A 19,829-nucleotide genomic window follows, 5' to 3' on the forward strand; every position below is an offset into this window, starting at 1 on the left:
TTTGTTGCAGCGAGCGGCTGTAAATTAAAATTCTATCAGCGATCCCCAAACACATTCAATATTTCCATCTGATAAATGCTGCAGGCAAAACAATCACAGAGGAGTAAATAACTCAATCATAAAGCTTAGAGCCGAAAAAGGCTGATAACACAATATGTAAAACTGATTCAAACTGGAGTCTATTGATTCGCACAAGCAGCTGGAGGAGACGAGCCGAGGAAAAGGGTGATCTTCAACCCGGGAACAAAACCAAGAGCTTAAAACTTCTGCTGCTCTGATTCTCTTGAATCGGGACGGATTTGGTTTGGTCATACTCCGTTAAGATACGTGGAGTAACGTTCGCATCCCCATCTGAAAATACAATATTTATTTAAAACGTTACATAACGTAGTTGACTCGCTGGAGACAGAAAACTAATGACTTGGCCTAAAGAAAAAGGCTTTTAGTTACATACCAGGTTCTGGAAGAAGTGCAACCTGAAGCGCAATATGGAAAATGTGCAGCTTTTTTCATCGACCTGCGCGGCTGAAACGTCAAGGTGCAAATTCATTAAGAGAAAATGACAAAAAGGACTTTTGTGTGAAACTCCAACACAAAGTTACTCGGGACAGTTAATTAATAAGATAAAGACACATTTCAAACATCTTACACCCAAAAAATAATTAGAGAAAAACTATTTTCCAAAGAGATTACATCAGTGCGTCTAGATTAAGTGCTCATTTGTCAGATTTAAAGTAGTTTTTAAAAAATAACCTTGGAGCCGGTGTAAAACTGGTGTTAAAGCAGACATTTCTGTATTAAAAATGGGTTTTATTGGTCTGATGTACTCTTCAATCCTGAAATGTAACATGGCCTTTGAGTGGAAAGTCCTAACAATAAACAGAAATAGTTAAAATGTCTCATTTTCATGTTGCAAAATGTATTTTGTGCATGTGTTTTGAATGCAAGTATGTACATATATACTTGTTTTTTTATTATTGTTTTGTTCAAAATACAAATATACAGTAAATAAGGCTGCAAAACTGTGTGAGAGTTGAGTTATTGAATAAAATGTACTTTCTAATAATATTCTGAGTTACTGAAAATGACTAATTCCAGTTATATCTCCCCATTTCAACGTGAAATTGATAGTGGCGCCACCATGCTGTAGTGAGACTTTTCTCCTGCAGGAAGCAAGCCATTCGGTATACGGTGCTTTCCTCAAGTTAGACATAAATGTACCTCTGTGGCCAACGTAAAACTGCCTGCATGTATGCAATGTGGCTATGAATACATTTGCAGGGCATGATTCGTGGGGAGATTTGTTTTTCTTTCTTGGGCTCAGGAGCGTGGGAATTTATTTCCTAAAGAAATAATAGTGATATTATTTGATGGGTTACCATCAAATATTCAAAAGAGAATATCTGATGGGTTGCCCTGTGACAGACTGGCGACCTGTCCAGGGTGTACCCCGCCTCTCACCCGGAACGTAGCTGGAGATAGGCACCAGCAACCCTCCCGACCCCTCTAAAGGGACAAGGGTGTTAGAAAATGGATGGATGGATGGACAGAAAATATCTGATGGTAACCCACTCATCACAATGAGTCGGTGCTTGGAAGCTAACCAGTTCAGCAAACGCTGGTGCAACTCCACCAAAAGCAGAACTCCGTGAGGTATACAGGACAAAAACAGGCGTATCTGATCACAGTGAATCCCTATCAACATGTCACCAAAGGCGTTACCACTTCGCCGAGTTATTATTCCGCGCACTTCATTGAACAATTAACCAATCTGACACAAAGCACTAATGAACGTACTTGACTCCCCCTCGCTTCGGCTCTTGTTTGCGTGTCGGTAATTGGTTATCATGTTCCCTCTTTCTTTTTTGGTCTCTAATGATCAGCCGTGTAAATAGAGTCTGTCACCTCCCGACGACTCGCACGCATCCCCGGTCTCCCGAGTCTTCAGCAGTCGCACGGAGACGTTAGATACGATCGAGCAGCTCGGAGCTGTGAACCAGCCCAGCTCCCTGGAAACCGCTCCGAGCAGATAAACAAAACCGAGGTCCAGACGCTATCTGCTGGCCTCACCGTTTCGAGAATATTTTTTGCTGCTATTTGGATCAGGGAGGAAGGGAGGGAGGGAAAGAAAAAAGGATGCACCTGAACTGCTGAGCAAATATTACAAGGACATCTACCGCCTGGCGACTGCTCGGATGTTGGGCTGCGTTTGAGGGTCTTCCTCTCCCCCAGGCCGAATCCCAGACCTGGTCAAATTGCCTGGTTTCCTTCAGGCAGGAAAAAAAAAAAGAAGTCTACTTTTCAGCTTATTGCAGCCACAAAAAGGGACTGCAGGGTGGATTATGATGCTCTTTGATAGTATAGCTGTCTACCAATAAAGCTGTGAACTATGGATGTCGTTGACTGAATGAGCTCGAAAAGAAGCAAGGCTCTGGCCTTTGTTTTTAACAACATTATGCACTTTCTAATTGAGCAGCAACATAATTGTTTCGTTTTCAAGCCGATCCCTCTGCACAGAAACCGAGTACTGTAGCATGTAAATGTGGATAAGAGAGCGAGCGTCGGGCTAAGTGCTTAACAGTGTCTTTGAATGATTAGTGGCTGGTATTAGGAAGAAGCTCTATGGAGGCATGATAAGGGATTATGTCGCCTCGAGTAGCAACATAGCAGAAAACATGACAAGAGGCAATCCTAATGAAGATTTCTGACCAGTAATGTCACGCTTTTAACCTCAACGGCTCCCAGCAGAGCACAGTTTGTCAGCAACACGAGCTGCATGCTCTAAATCAACGTGACTGTCACACACGGTCCAGTTAAGGTTTCAAACACTTACGGTTTCAAAATTGCTGAACTGTTCTTCCCATTTAATGTGCTTTTTAATAAGGCTACGTTTGCAAAAGACTGCTGCCTGGAGACTGCTGGTGTCCTCGGATGTCGATTGGAGAAAAAGATGGCGCCGCCAAGACACCTCGAGTCAGGTGGAGTTGTCAAGCCAGGCCACTACTGACCCTTTGCCGTGACGGACATCCAAACAACCTTTGTGTTCCGGTAAAGTTTGTCAAAAAACAAACTGTAACTTAATATCATTTATATAGTTTATTTGATCTTTCTACAGTTGGCCTTAATGCTTTAGTTTAAACATTGCTGTTGCTTTGCTAACTATCCCAGGTTTGTTTTGTGGTAGCATTATGTTGCAGTTTACATCCATGGGTTTTTTTTAAAAAGCTAACACTACTGAACCATGTCATCAGTTTAAATGTTTCTTTTGTTTCAAGGTACATTTTTGGTAAATTACTTCTCTTTTCTTTTGTACTCACCGTTGTTTCAATCCTTCAGATCCTGCAGCCAGAGCAGCTCTACGCGAGGAGCCGACCCAGCACTTCCTGTTTGAATTGGTGTATGATGTCACCGATTGCATCACCGGGCTCTATGGAGGGTTTTCTTTTCTGCATCATATTGTTTTTCTTTAAAGTGACCTTTTGAGTTGATCTGCATTTTAATTGTTTTAGTTCGGAGCCCATATAGTTGAGCATATAGGTTTGTGGATTAGATAAATAATCTTATTCCTGCTTCACTGTTTAGACTTTGTTGTTTGGTTTGGCCTATTTTCCAACGACAGATAAATAAAATGCTGGCGTGTTTCTAATTGTGTATAAAACCGGTACGATTTTGGCAACTGGGGACTAAAGTCAGAGAACCAAGATGTCAAAAAAAATCAAAACCACTATAAACCTTGTATTGTCTGCCAGCACTGATTACTTGTCACCTCCCTTGCTGCTCCAACTGCACTGCCTCACAAAAGACTCAAAAAATATTGTTTACCAATATGCAATCTCCCTCAGTTTGAACAGTTATGCTAGGATGGCATCACAGGTATGGCATCCTGTGATGGGTAGAGTTTGATTTAAAGACCTTGATAGCAGACGAAGAAGTTTCTGATTAAAAATGACACAGGAATGTTGTGAAAGATAGGAAAGAAGATTAGTGGGCATACTTTTTGACCCCTCATTTTGTGCCCTTCTCATCAACCAGTGGAAAAGTTGTTGTCATAGGTTACACGATGAGAATCTCGTCCCTAGTAACGACTGCCCCTTTGTCCGCAGTCGTTACTAGGGGACGAGTAACTACTGCAATTTGGAGGTGATTCCAATTAACCCCTTTTGTCCCTAAAGTGTAAATACCTCCCATATAATTTAGCCCCAAGTTTCTCGCCACTAATTACCCCGGCTAATCCTCCACCTTCCCCACCTGAGCGAAAAGCTTGCCCCCCCTTGCTCTCGGTCTCCCCCCGTTACACTATGGATTCCCTGTCAACTCGCTGTGGGGGAGATCGAACTCTAATTAAGATTGTTAATGAAGATTTAATTTTCCACTTCAAAGAAACCGTTGAACGTCGAGAGCAACTGCAGCAAAAAAAAAAAAAACACAACAAAAAACGCATGAGTGAGAGAGCGTGAAAAAAAACAACAAAAAAAAGACGGAGGAAGACCGTATAGGCGAGAAGTAGAAGTGAAAGAGGCTTTTGTCGAAACTACTACAGGCGCAGATGGAGGCAGGAGCTTGCCTGGAAACTGTTCTAAATCTCACAGAGATAGAGGCTGTCACGTCTGAAAAGTTATGCTGAGCTTGAAATGCAGGTCTGCTGAGATCGACTGCAGTTCTTCACACGTTAGCTGTGCTTGAAATTCAGAGATGCACGACCGTGAGTGTGGTGCAGAGCAAAGCACACGAGAATGCACACTGTGCTGAGTAGCCAGAGGGATAGAGTATGTCACAAAGGTTCAAACAGAATGAGGAATTTCAATGGACTTAAACACCCATCCCCCCCAAAAAAACCAAAAAAAAGCCCCCCAAAAACAAAACATACACACCTTCTCTTGTGTCCTGTGATGCAACCCTGCAACATTGACTGTGTGCAGCTCTCCAGCTGTGTTTGTAGTCCGGGACTCCCAGGTGTGTAGCGCTATAAGAACCCATTTCATCTCCAGCTACGCCATTAAAACTACGATCAATTATGCATGCTGTAATTATTGACAGAGCCGTGACAGTGCGCCTCACCTAGCCTTGCTGCATTGCAGTGCTGACACTTGGAAGGAGCCGGTAAGCGGGCAAGTGCGCGAAGGGAGCTGCAAATTGATAAGGCGGCTCTGCTGGTTACACGTTGATATGTTTTATCAGGTTTGGTGGTGGTTAATGCAAGTTAATGCCCTATTTGGCCTCCAACTGATTTCCCATCCGCCTTAGATAAAGGGTGCTGCTCGCAAAGAGGGGGGCAAGTCAGCCTCCAGCACCTCATAATTATGGGAAGGCATCGCCTCTGACAGAGGTGGCAAAGGCTCCTTCTATCGCAGCCTGCAGAATCAACTCTCACCCTTCACAAATATGATTTTCTGTAATGCAACAGACTTGCATATTAACTGCTAATATGCTCCTCTCTCCTTCCTTTCTCTCTCTCTGCTTCTTTCTTTTCCCTGACTCGAGGCGGGTATTATCATTGTAATCAAGCGAAGACCCAGCTAACACGCTCATTCTCCAAACCATCATGTAGTAATAATCCCCTCCTTCATATTTGATTATTGTAATAAATCTTTTTAACTAGCTACTCTGTCACACAGCAATGGTGCACATCTCCCCAATCCATCATCCGGCAGGACAAACGCTGCAGAAATCAGGCGAGCCGCAAAGGTTGTTGAACGGGCCTCGTACATTCCGCCAGCAGCTGTCGGGTTTGCTCTATTTGCTTCTGCTTTGGAGTTTGAATAGCATTTTTAAAAAAATATTTTTTATTCCCTCCTCCTCCCCCCGCCACCATTCTTTGTCTTCCATATTGCCAATGCGCAAACGAAGAACAGTCCCTCTTTGTCTGAAAGCGTGATTACTCTGCAGAACTCTCTGTCCTCTATTACTGACCTCGCATCTTCCTGTCGGAGGAAATCAGACCAGACAAGGTGTTCCTTCATCCTGCCCGCCGGCCGGCGCGCACACCCACACACACCCACACACGCCCACACACACACCCACACACCACCCCGCACGTTTACCGTAGCCTTTGGTTCGGGAGTTTCAAAAGACCAATTTGATGACGCATACCCACTGTCTCGCGAGGAGACACATGCTCAACAAGGCGCTCTCGCATTTGGACGCACCGCGGGTTGACGCGGGCCATTTCTCTCCAGCTTTCTCTCAGCCGTCCACACGCAACAGATGGGGCCGATTATCTGTCAATTTTGGGAGACTGGCGGAGGAGGCACCGTGCGGGATGCACTTGCATCCTTGAAAAGGTTCCGCTTTTGTTCAGAATTTATGACTAGAAATGGTACGACAAGGATCACAAATAGACCCTCAGGATAGGTTTGTGGAACTGTATCGACAACATCATGCCGATGCAGTGAAGTCGGCAGGGGGCTCAGGAACTGACGGGACCAACTTGTTTCATTAAAGAGAGATCTTTAGGTCAGGCCCACGTGGCACTTTGAGACTACAGACAGTGCCGTGCTAAGCACCGTCATATTCCTTTACTTTCTCCTTTCCTATTTTCTTCTTCCCCGTTTTTCCTTCTCATTGTCTTTGAACTATTCTGCAATCTGTCATGTTACACCAGAAACTTTAACATATTTGCTGATTGACCAACATACAGCAGACTATAAAGATGATACATGTGTTTTATACGTTTTAACAAACACAACTCTGAAAAAGGCGCTTTGTATTGGTATCCATCCCCTCTTTACTCTGATACCCTTTGATGTAGCTGTTCTGTAAAGGCACACAGATCAAGAATAAAGCTGAGGTTGGGTTTATAGCAAGAGTAGGCTGTAAAAACAATCCTTCAACAGAAAACTGTTCAATCCATCAGCCCAAAAGATAGAAAGAGTATGGAACAACTGAAAAGCTACTAAGACTTGCTCACCATGCTGGAGCGTAAAGGTCATGGTAATCCTGGAGTAGTTATAGACATCCACAGCTCAGGTGGAAGAAGCTAGAACTGAACGTCTCGCTTTAGCGCACTCCACAAGTCAGGTCGTCATGGAGGACTGGAAGGAAGAGTCTTTGTTGGACTGATTCAGAGTTTGCGACAAGTAATGTATGGAGCAGACAGGGATGAAGGTCCTCCTGTCCGATGACAACAAAACGAAGCTTTTCTTCAGGAGGCAGCCTGGTTAGCAGTGATCAAAAGACGCGGGTCAGGAGAATCCTCGAGCAAAACCATTTAGAAGGTACAAAAGACTTTACGTCCCAGCAGGGGTGTAAAGGAAACAAAAACAATCATAGAGCCAAAGGTGAAATGAATTGATTTAGATAAAGGCCTGTCGATTTGTGTCGTGAATGGGAAAGACAAAGTCCATATCTGAACCCAATTAAAAACCTGAAAATTAAGATCACATCCCAAGCCTATGCTTGTTTTGTAAAGAAGCATAGGCAAGAATTTCAGTATTTACATGAGTAAAGCTGATAGAGACAAAAACCCTGTAATCTTGTTTTTCCACCTCTCAGCTAAGCACTTCTGTTCTGGTCTGTTCCTATAAAGTCACAATTGAATACACTGAAATTTGTGACACTTCAAAGGCAACAACTAAGCAACAATCATCTGCTCTCATGACTTGTAGTCATGTGAGGACTTGACGAGTGGCCCAAGGCAGTCTTCATTTTTGTCTGAGTATTTATGGAAGCTGAAAGAGTTTCAAAAGCGAGCCGTGGAGGGCTGCGGATTCCATCCGCGAGCCTTTATTCTCCGTAAAACAAACGATTCCACTAATCAGGCTTTGATTGAACCAATTTGGGAGGCTCAGAGGGAGCGATAATCAGGTCTGTCAAGTGGTTTAGTCGGCGCAGCAATCCAAAACTCAGAAATAGGACAAATCAAGAGAATCATCGCTTCTGATTTTGACCAATCAGTCGAACGGAGCGCTGAATCAACTGCAGATGAGACACCTGCAGCCAATCAAGGCAGTGGAATAAACTGTATAATTAGAGAGGAGAGAAAGGTCACTTGTTGGGATGGCATGCTAATTACTTTTGCGGTGACTGCCCAGGAATGAGTGACAGTTTTTTTGTTTTTGTTTTTTTAATAGCTGAGTGAGACAAAAAGTTTGAACATTTCACAAAAGCTGAAGTGATGACATTGTTCAAGTGATGTAACAGCAAAGCATCACACAGGTGCTCACAATGTAGTATGAACTCAGTAAATAGTTATTAGACATTTCAGATTTTAAAGTGAATACATCACCCAGGACATAATCAAATCTTCACTAAAAACATCACTAAATGTTTAATGGATCATTTTATCACGTTACCGCCAAGGGTAAAACATCCGACGGTTTGATACTTTTCAGTATTAAAAAGTCCGAATATTTTTGTCGCAAAGGCTCTGTGGTTGATAGCATGCAACTTCATGTGACGAAACAACTAAACTTTTGAAGCTGGAGTTCTGGAAGCTTAATGTTCAGTATGAAACATTAAATATCTGATTTTGACGAAATAAGAAAAGTAGTAGTCGATTTTGGGATGTTTTGTTGACAAAATTAACAAGTTGTCCTTTTGAACTGGCTGACACCACTAAAAAAAGCACTGAGGAACGCTATTTTAAAAATGCCATCCAAGACAGAAACGGACAGCATACAAAAAGTTTCTAAGCTCTCGGAGAACGTGTAGTTAACGCTTCGCTCCAAGATACATTTCCTGTACTATATCACCGCTCCAAACATTTCAGACTAGTGAAATCTTGATATTATTGGACAGATTATATGTCATTTTAAACAGTTTGTGGTTTGTGAAAGTTTCGCACTATTTGTGACAAGTAGGAACGCTTTCTTTTCTCCCCAAGAATATTGTAAACATCCCATCTGATTCTTGTGAAGTCAACATCATGTATCATCATGAATCAGATATCTTCGTTGCAGCTTCTTAAGTTTGCCCTTTTGTTTACCCGAACCAAATGGAAGTGGAAGTCAGTGTGATGTGAGAAAGATGTGCGTAAAAGAAAACTGAGTCAGAAATAGATTCTGCAGCAATAACCCAAAATCTCTCATAAAATACACCAAAAACTGACTGAGAATTTTAAAAAAAAAAGGAAAGTCATGGGGGAAAGAATTAAAAATTTCATTGAGATGCTTTGGGCTAACGTAAAACAGGATGAACATGGGAGAAAATTCTCAAACAAATGTAACGATGTAACGTTAGCCATTAGGGATTTTGCAAACATTAGTAGGCTCATTTTTGGTGTTGACCTGTAATTAAATCTATTTCATTCCCAGAGACCAACAAAACACAAATTACACACTGACATGTGAACATTACTTTAAAAAAAAGAGACTTTTATATACCATAACTTAGAGTTGCTCTCTAAGATAAGATGCCTATGCGAGTGTTTAGCTACTCTTAGGAGAACTTGAGAATTTCCTTAGGTAAATTGAAATGCAAAATTAATTTGGTACTTAAATTGCAGAGGCAGAAATGCATAAAAGATGAAAAAAAGCCACTTTCCCTTAATTCACAGTTTATTAAATTCCCAAAGAGAGGTAAGTATCTATAAAACCTCCATCTCTCTCAGGCAGAACCAAGTACTGACATATTCCATTTTAGTGCATAATAGAAATGAAATACAGATTTGTGTGTGTGTGTATGGACACACACACACCCCCACGTACACAGTTTCTTTCAAATGAGTTGTTCACTGAGACAGGCTTCCCAACAGGTTTCTCTGTAACTACACCACTGTTTTGCACAACAAGCGTCTGCCAGAGGCCACATGTATAATTGAACGGTCGGCTTGTCCATTGTCGAGAGAAGAGCTACCACATGACGAACCCATTTACAAATGTTAAATACAGGGTGCTGCTTTTATTCCAGCTCAGTTGATCGATTTCTAATCTACAATACATACATATAGTCCCGACAGTGCTCCATTTGAACACCTAAATTATTATTATACTTTTTTTTTTCCCCCAAACAAAAGTGTTTTTGTTTTTTTTGTTTTTTTAAATCTCATAGTCTCTTTCAGCAGTATTATTCAGTGGTATTTACATTTAAAATGATTTTACATACAGTCAAACAACGTATATATTTTTAATCGACATCTTATAAAACAAGTGTTATCGTTGACTTTGTTCATGATCCGTTACTGAACATCGTACAGTAGAAAAGTGCATTCCAGCTGAAAACTCAAAACTCATTTGCATTATGACCTTTGATGACAACGCGACGGCCTACGGCGGGAGTCTCTGTGCTGATGCGCCCCTACCGTTTAATTAAAAGGTTTGTGGAACGTTTTTCATTTAGGCAGTACAAGTGTCCAGAGAAGGAAGTGATCGGCACCGATTACCCCTCCCCCACTTGTTATCAGAAATCATACTTGGTCCTCAAGGTGCGTACGGTGAGACTACGTAGGGCGGCTTTGGAGGGACACAGAAAATAGAAAGGAGAAAGAAAACAGCAGACTTCACAGGTAAAACTGTTCGGCAACTGAATGTCCAGCGTTCTAAAAAGTGAGTTGAATACTTGTACAGCGCTTTGAAAAAGTATTTCTAACCCCTGAACCTTTTCACATTTTGGGACATCGCAATCACAAACCTCAAGGATTTTATGGTAAATGATAAAATAATAGCAAAGTCTTTCTTTTTGTGGCAAAACTGATTATTTCGCATTATTAAAGAGGTGTTGATTTTTCTTTTCCAACAATCACTTTTGAAAAAAATAGACTTAGGTAGTTATTTTAGTGGGACTCAATTGACTTTGTTGTGACACCACTTGGTTACATTCTGTGTTTTGTCTTTGTCCTGAATGTATCCATTTTAATTTGTACCCTTTATTTGTTCTTTTTTTCCCTTTTGTTCTCATATGTAATTAATTATTTTGTAGGTCAATACTTCTGTTCGCTAGTCTGCAATGTTTGTTTTGTATGAACGAATTGGCAAATTAAAAAGAAAATCTGACACAAAGTAGTGCATAGTTGTAAAGCGGAAAGAATGGGATTTAGTTTTTTAAAAAAATGTTGTGTTACAATTGAAAATCAGAACAATTTGGTTTCAGTTTATTCAACCCCTTTAACTGGACATCCTTAAATAAAATCAAGTGGATTGACTTCATAAGTCTCCTATATAGTCAACATCCCCCTGATGTCAAATTTAACATCAGTAGGCCTTCTTTGACATTCTCCCCATCAACCAACACACACAAGTAAGCAAACACACACTGTTTAAACAGGTGGTATTTAGTGTAGAACAGCTCAGTTGTGCCAAATCGAACTGTTTGTACATTTGGGACAATAGGCGATCAAATGCAGTCCTTTTACGAAACTGAAAATGTGTACTTTAGTTTGGGAAAAATTTCAAGCTCCATCTCAAACACCAACGTCGATTTCTTTAGCCATAGCAATATTAGACAAATGTTAGGGTTTAAGCTATATGTGGGGGCACTCAATTTCAATTTACTTTACTGGACAGTGGCCAATAGAAAATTTACTATGGGCACAAATGACAGTTAGCATTAGCAAGGACAATAGCTTATGGGGCAGAAAACCACCACAGAATGTGCATCATTTCTCCTGTTTAACATGGTAGTGGCTGCATCATGCTGTGGAGATGCTTCTTCCAGCAAACTTGTAAGGTGGTCAGAGTTAATGGGAGCATGGAAAACATTTTAAATCCTTCCACCTCGTCGGTATGCACTACGTTGTGTTGCCGAATGTTCAAGTTTTCTTAGGTTAGAAGGTTACAGTGTGACAAAATGTAAAAGATTCAAGAGAGAAAATAAATACTTTTGAAGGTACTGTGGATCACCTTGTTTTAGTACAATCAATGCTTTACTTTATTCAGTCCTTCTTGTTGGGACGTGTCGGTGTGTAAAATCTCTGTAAACATATCAACACTCGACTACAAAAGGTTGGGGGCGTGAGACGGGGCGGTGGTGTTGGGAGAGTGGGGGACAACATCCTTCAATGGTTTAAATTTTTCACAATGTCTGTTTTACTGTGACTCAAAGGAGGTTTGGAATCTTTTGGAGGGACTTAAATGATTCATCATTTTCATTTGGAATGGAGAAGCAAGCTGAATTATTCACTTTTCTGCCCCAGCAGAAGGAATAAAAAGTAATAGTTCGCTGTACAATCGCTTCATTATGAGATCATTTCTGACGCTATACATTCCCACCATCCCGGTCCCTCTTCATCCCAGAAACCCTTCCGGCCATTTTGTGTGTTTTTCCACTTTCCGACTCCGTCTGCGCATCATTCCAAATACCAACACCGTCGCCTGTGCAGCACTACTTCTTATTCTTCTCTTTAAATTGTCCCTGGGTATTTTGATTTCTACTCCTCATCTCTTTCTCTTTTTTATCTTTATTTAATTCTTCACACTTAAGCTCACGAAGACTGGTGTGTCTGAATAATCCACTTGTTCTTACATAGCCAGACTTTCTCTCTCACACAAACACACCCACACACCCACACGCATACAACAAGTAGCATCTTTCTTTCTCCTTGTTTTCCTGCTAATTCTCATTCCATACGTGCGGGCTGAATTAAATCGAGTCTGGGATGTTTGGGTTGTTTTTCTTTGTCCAGAGCGTTTAACAAATTGTTGCTGCCCCGAGCCCATGCAGCCTCCGCATTGTCTCGGTATCTGTGCTCAACCATATCAGCGTTTCAACACTTATTGCTTTAAATTACATCAATCACTCCCTCTCCTGCCCTCACATTCTCCATCCTCCCTTGGCTCATTTTTCTCTGTCTCTTTTTATTACTTTGCCTCTTCATCTTTCTCTCCTTTAACTTCTCTTCACATTATTCTACATCTAGTTGCCTTTTCATCACCTACCCTTCCTTACTGCCTCCTTTGCCCCCACTGATTTCCCGTTTTTTTTTTTTTTGCTCTCCTCAGTCTTTCCCTTCATCTCTTGCTTCCTCCACCTCTCTTTTCTCTGTTTTGTCAGACTCTTCCTTCTGCTCTCTCTCCTTTTTGGCAACTTCTTCAACTTTTTCTTGATCTTCTCTAGCTTTCTCTCTGTTTTTAAAGAGCTGGGCTAGTTTCTGGAACTGAGGGCCCCAGTCTTCGAGCCCCACGCCCCAATCCTCCTTCTCGCCGTCGCTCTCCAGTGAGCTGAGGGACCCGGCTCTGGATCCTGTCCCCTCCAGGCCGTACACCTGCACAGAGTCGTACGGCGGCTGAGAAGGGTCGAAAGTGACCTGGGCGAGACGCAGGCGTAGGAACTCACCCACCCTGAGTGCCAAGGAGGGACCGCCGGGCCCCTGTGGCCCTCTCGTTGCCTCCATCCCAGGAACCCAGCCGGGCCCATAGCCCATCACTCCCCCTAGCGTTCCCCTCGGCTGCCCCGGGAAGGGTAAAAGCTGGGGGCTCATGTCCCTCCTGCCCAAAACGTACCCCCCTAAACCCATCTGCTCTCGCCAGTCCCCCATAAATCCAGCTGCCTCCGAGAAGACAGACGGCGTTCCGGTCAGCGGGATTCCTCCGTTCTCCCTGTCCGGTCTCGCCACCACAAAGTTGCTTCCCATTTCCAGGCCCCCTCTCCCCAGGCTGCTGGTGTAGTCCCTCTTTCCAGGCACCTCCCCCTGGAGGACAGTGGCGTAGTTGCGTCCGCCGACTGATTGTCCGTCTCTGGAAGCGTTCCCAACTCCTCGTCCCCGCTCCCCTCCTCCCCCTTCGGTTCCTCCTCCTTCCCCGCTGGGGTCGTGTTCGGGCAGGCCGGGGCCGGTGCGCTTCGGGGACGGGCCGGAGCGGGAGGCCCTGCGCCCGGCCATGGGGAGGGTCGCCGAGTCACAAACCCAGCCTCCGACGGCGTGACCCTGACCCATCAAAGAGCCAGAGCGGGTCATAACGAGGCTGTGCTCCCTGGGCAACGTCTCTGACTGCACCTGGGGGAAACATAGGTCTTATTAGCCGAAATAGGAAGAAAGATTTAACAGAAGAGACAGTAAATATGGTAGAGAGTGGTGACACAAAGTTCAGATGATGGTTCCTACACAGTTTTTAATAAAACTCTAAACTTTTCCAGACTTAAACAATCCTCAGTCCTCTTTAGCCTATTTTCATTTTTAAAGTTTAAACAGAAAACCTCACAAAAAATGTTTGGTAGCTATTAGGGATACAAACAATTAATCAACCTACTTCTTGATTGGATTATTAGATTCAAATTTGTTTGAATCAATTAAATTAATTGAATTAATAACATCCGCTTATTAGCATTGTAGTTTGCCCTTCATTCAGAAGAGGGCGCCGCTTGTCATCCCTAAAATAGAGTCAGCTGATACAGGACTAAAGATGGCGGGGAGATTCCAGAACGGGAAAGAGAAACGGTCTAAAAAGAGCGCGATGTGGGACGCAAAATGCCCTTTAGGCGGTTTTGTTTCAAAATACTTCTCAACCACAAATTACTGATGTGCTACAAAGTCTAATAATGTGAAAAAAAAAAAACCTGCCATTTTCTGTTTATTCAGGCATTATTTAAATACAGCTGACACAAAATATATATATTTTTTTAATTCAGCGTATTTTGAAAAATTTTGCCCTTTACGTTTCGGAAAGACGGCCGGCCATCTTGATTCAAGAGAAATCTCAAGTTTTAAAGAAAATGGCTGCTTATCAATTATCATGATGAATCAGCTTTAGATTAACTCATTAATCGATAACTTGCATCTCATGTAGCTATTTCTAAATGGGAAGAAAGGAACAAGAAAATAAGAAATGGAAGGGAGGAAGAGATTTAAGAGCAAAAGAATATTGGAAGCATAGAAGAAAAGAAGGTAGCAGGGAAGCATGCAAAAGATGAAGGAGAAATAGAAATTGACTGATGAATTAATGCGAGCAGCTTTCAGATAATAGAACAGAGAATAAAAATAAAATTAAAATATGAAAGCCCATCATTCGCCAAACTCATGCAGAGTTGGAAAAAAAAAACATCAATCAATTTCCATCCGCTTCCAGAATTTTGCTCGCTGCGTAGCAACCCTGTGGAAAAAGCTAGAAAAAAAAAAGATGATAGAAAGGGCCTGACATGATAGAGAGAGAAACTGAACTCAAGTGAAGGGAGTAGAAGAGGAGCTGCACAAAGTCATAGATATTAATTGAAAAGCAGAATGAGCCAACAGTGAAAGGTTGATGAATCGGGAAGTGAAAGAGAGATAGAATATTTGAAAATTAAATAAAGCAGCGGAGAGCCTCGCTATGACTTAATAAATAAAAGAAGACACAAAAATGTACAATGGGGTATAAATGTGCTGATATATCGGCACCATCAACTTCTCCCGCCATTGTCCTGCTCAGTTCTGCTGATTTACAGACACTAAAACGCTTTAATGTGGGAGGACCGCAATTATCTACCATATTAAGTTAAATGGAAACTTAACAATTCCTTTATATTTGCTTAATTACTTTCTAACATATTATTTGCTCATACAACAGAATAATTAAGTCACTCATTCAACTTTAATTCCAATTCCGATGCAGCCATCTATCATTAGCCAAGAAATTATTTACATTTATTTTATGATTTAGCGCAACAGCTACCTTTATTTTTTTCTCCCTTCTCATGATATCTAGCTCTCCATCTGTTCACATATTTCACTGCTTTTGCAGAGCAGAATGCCAGTTTTCACACCAAATGCTCATACATGCATGATTTGCACAATGAACATGTGAGGATAATTAGACGGACCGTTTCAGTACGTCCCGCAAATCAGAACCAAAATACATTTTGCAAACAGGGCACTTCCTTTCAACCCATCAAAAAGTTGATTTATAATCCAACATCAATTGAATTAACTTCCAAATCACTCTCAACAGTGCCTCGCAAAAGTCTTCACTTCATTCTGTTTTTAGCTACATAGGCACAAACTTTAATGTGAGAAGTGGAATGAAAAAGAGTCGATACGTAAAGCCTAGACTCAAATCCAACAAGGAATTAATTGAGTATTTGCAACAAATGAATATGCTTTGAGCACATTTGTTAAGCTTGAGGCCATAGTTACTTATGTGGCCCCTGGCATATAGAAGGCCACATAAATTAAGCTAATAGTTGTATGTTTAACTATTATTTTATTAGTCAATTCAAGTCAGTTTTTGTTTGTATAAGACCAAATTACATCAGTGTGAAAAGATTTTAGAAAATGTTACATTTTAAGTGCTAATCAACGCATAGAAAACTATAAAATTTGGCAGTTTGTTAATAGATAGTTTTATCAATCCTTCCTGCCACTATCTGCCCTTTGAGGATATTCATGTGTTGACGGTGTTTTGGGTTGGTGTCCTACGATAAGATGAACCTGCAGTCTTTTTTAGGTTTCTCTTTCAGAAATGTGCAATATTTAGCTCCATCTTAAGTTGTAGATACTTCTGCAAGGTAATGCATATTTTCCAAGCGATCTTTTCCGTATATTCCTCACCCAGTCCAGATCCTGATTGTGATTACTTTTGTCCTCATTACTTCCGTCCATGCAGCTGCTTCCCGGTCCCGTCCCGCCTCCTCTCTCCTGACTGTCGCTAGTCCTCGGAGTCCCTCCGTCCGACGTGCTTACTCCGCTTTGCGGCGCCGTCCCATCACGGCTGCCGGTGCGACTGCCCGTTCGGCTCCCTGTGCTGAGGTCTGTGGGCGCTACGTACACCGCCCCCGACTCCATAGGCCCGACCATGGCGCCTTGGTTCTGGATGACCAGGGAGTGGTCCGGCTGGACTCCGGGAATACGGTACGCCAGCTCCGCCAGGCCCGGATCGAAGGTTCCACCTGGTGTACGGCGGAGAACCGGGAGGGTGTGGCTGCTGTAGCAGAGGCGACCGTAAAGGGGTCCTCCTGGTGCCGAGTAGCTGTCCACACCTGGATTCTGGGGCCAGGCGTAGTTGCGACCTTTGTCTTGACCTTGCTGGGTGTAACGCCTGGAAAACAAACAAAATGTTCAAAACTAGATCCTTTTACGGCTGGACAAAAAATCCATAATGTATATCGTGATAGCGGCGTGATCCAAAAGTTAACGTGCTCGTTCCTGGCGCTGCTTGTGATTAAACTCATAATTGCACTATTTCAAGCTGTGCAGTGAGTGATACTGCTGACGTATCATCAACATCTGTTAGAATATCCAATAATTTCACAGAAATCTGATCCAGAACCACATGGCATTCTGGGGGATGTAGGCAGAGGAAAAGCTTTAACCACCCACCCACCCACCCACCCACCCACCCACCCACTCACCCACTCACTCACTCACTCACTCACTCACTCACTCACTCACTCACTCACTCACTCACTCACTCACTCACTCACTCACTCACTCACTCACTCACTCACTCACTCACTCACTCACTCACTCACTCACTCACTCACTCACTCACTCACTCACTCACTCACTCACTCACTCACTCACTCACTCACTCACTCACTCACTCACTCACTCACTCACTCACTGGTGCGACAATAGACTCAACAACCTGTTGAGTCTATTGTGCAACAACAGTTCCAAGTTTTGCCACAGTGCCTCATAACTTAAAAATAAAAAACAATAGCATGCAGTGAAAACTGGGGAAGTTTTATCCCCAGTTCTCACAGTTTGTCTTTACCAGTTTGCCTTTTTGTTTTCAGATATTATAAACAAAAAGCAAAGCAATAATTATCAATTTTGACTGGTAATGCTTATATGTTTTTCAGCCATTTCATCCAGTCCTGTATCATTTAGTGTTTTTTTTTTTTTAGCAATGTGCTATCTGAGTTACACTAAACAGGGATATTTTGATCTTACAACTGTCCTGCTTGTAAACTACCAATCTGATATAATCCTGTACAAGATCAGCCACTATGAGAGCAAGTTACTGAAAATACAATGAGCTTGAACTAACAGCAAACGTTGTTTGTTCAAATATGCTAATGCTATTATGAGGCAATAAATTACTGCTTTGCAAAAGAATCTATCATAATTTGGGTAAAAATGCAAAACGCGGCTTCACAAAGTTTAATTGAATAACTTCTCAGGCACACTGCATCAACAACAAGAAAACCTAAAAAGGAATTGTTGCAGTGATGTTGCACTATTGCACTAGATTATTTTTTCTAAATGTTGTTGTGTCCATGTCTTATAAAATGAAAAAAAAAAAAAAAAAAAGCAATTTTCGATAAACTGCAGGCACTCTTTGTACTTGTTTATGGCCTCTCCATATGGCCCGCATGAATTCGGGAACTAATTATTAGTCCAAAGGCAATAACAACGTTTCACAGAAGCATCAAAGTGGGTGCAAACAGCCCTCTGATGTAGCGGGACACAAACGAGCTTTAACAAAAATGGACAGAACAAAGTGGTCTCCCGGGACCACCGCGCTTGATAGCCTTCTGTTTCGGCATTTTGATCGGGGATTGATTATGACCCGGGAGCTGCGACCCGACCGGTTGCTTAAGTGGATCGGTTGAGTCCTGAGTGCGATGGAAGCCTTTTCTACAGAGGGAGGGACGGAGGGGTGCTGAGGAAGTGATGTTTACCTCTTGTGCTCCCTTTGGCGTGTAATGTGAGACCAGCTTTGAGGTTTTGATGAAACCGAACTTGTATGAGCGTTATGTAAACAACCCTCAGCCTACTTACACATTCCTGCTGTCTAGCGTGCGATAGCCTCGAGAGCGGGAGCTGTGCGGCGCGCTCTGGAGCGCGGCGATATCAAAGGCGGCCGTGTCGGCCTCCCCGCCGCCCTCGTCGTCGTAGGTTATGATGTTCTCGCGCACGTCATCCTCCTCCAGCGGCGACAGGGAGTCCCTCTTCTGACGGCGCAGCGACAGCGACAGGGCGCTCACTGCTGCGGAGGGGACAGGCGTAGATGATATTCAAGTAAAAAAAGAAAAAGAGAGAGAGAGAGGGAGAAAGAATGATGAACAATGAAGAAGAAGGTGCATCATAAGCCACAGGGGAAATAAAGGAAAGCAGGTGGAGGACGGAGTGAGTGAGAGTCATACGGACAAAGAGGTGAAATTCTCAAAGACAAAGAGAACGCAGAAGAGGCCTCAGGTTAGAGGGCCGGTATATCATATCAGCAGACTGCATGCCTCCACTCTGTAATTGACTTTGAGCTCTAACTGGGCAAACTGATACCTTACTCTCTCATGACTCCATGACTCTTGTTCTATATTCTCCAAGCAAGGAGCTGCATTTGACCCTGAGCTGTGGCAATGAGCAGAGCGATGGAAGCTCATTAGCACGTGTTCAGCAGGGATACCTGTGGCCACGTTTAGCCATTGTGCGTGGTTTCATAATTTACAATGGAATCATAATTACCTTACTAACTGGGGAAAATGTTACTATGTGTGTAACTGTAGGGCAACAATCAGATTGAAGAAAAAAAAAAAAAAACCCAACAATGAATAGTTTCAATGTGTTTTGGTGTCAGGGGAATAAAAAAAATCCTCTTTAAAATGGAATGCAAATGCCTCGGCATGAAACTTTAAACTATTTGAACTTGGATTTAAACTAATTCAAAACTATTACTCAAACTTATTTTTATATTGAAACTTGTTTAAATGGGCGGTATTATGTGTTTTCCAGCCAAAATGCTATATGTATATATATATATATATATATATATATATATATATATAAGAAATTTGATTTAATAATTTCACATCTTGAAATTAGGCCCCTGAGTCTTTAAGAAAGTTTTTCTGAAACTCTGCCTTCAGGAAGTCATCACCACATCGCTCCTCTATTAACCCTTTAACAACGTTTTTACCAGCGCTGCACTGAGACGTAGCTTGTATGATGAGCTCAGCTGATGCGCAGTTTCACTAGGTGTTTGCTAATTGTTGCTGGCTAGTCTGAAGGAGCCAAGTGTGTGTATGGCTGCTCTGTAATGCAAAAG

At 42.3% G+C, this 19,829-nt stretch overlaps 1 protein-coding gene across 3 annotated transcripts in view; it reads right to left on the minus strand.

Moving 5' to 3' along the window:
- Window positions 1–9,476: 9,476 nt before the first annotated feature.
- cdh24b (cadherin 24, type 2b) overlaps window positions 9,477–19,829 on the minus strand; it is a 226,333-nt gene continuing 215,980 nt past the window's right edge. For all 3 annotated transcript variants that reach the window (XM_032565534.1, XM_032565533.1, XM_032565535.1), the window contains 3 exons: window positions 18,566–18,773; window positions 16,391–16,877; window positions 9,477–13,864 (listed from right to left, as the gene is read on the minus strand). In XM_032565534.1, the coding sequence (XP_032421425.1) occupies window positions 12,869–13,864; window positions 16,391–16,877; window positions 18,566–18,773 (1,691 nt within the window). In that variant the 3' untranslated portion in view covers window positions 9,477–12,868. The remainder of the gene's footprint in view (window positions 13,865–16,390; window positions 16,878–18,565; window positions 18,774–19,829) is intronic.

Source organism: Xiphophorus hellerii, chromosome 6 (assembly GCF_003331165.1).
Source record: "Xiphophorus hellerii strain 12219 chromosome 6, Xiphophorus_hellerii-4.1, whole genome shotgun sequence".
NCBI classification, from domain to species: domain Eukaryota; kingdom Metazoa; phylum Chordata; class Actinopteri; order Cyprinodontiformes; family Poeciliidae; genus Xiphophorus; species Xiphophorus hellerii.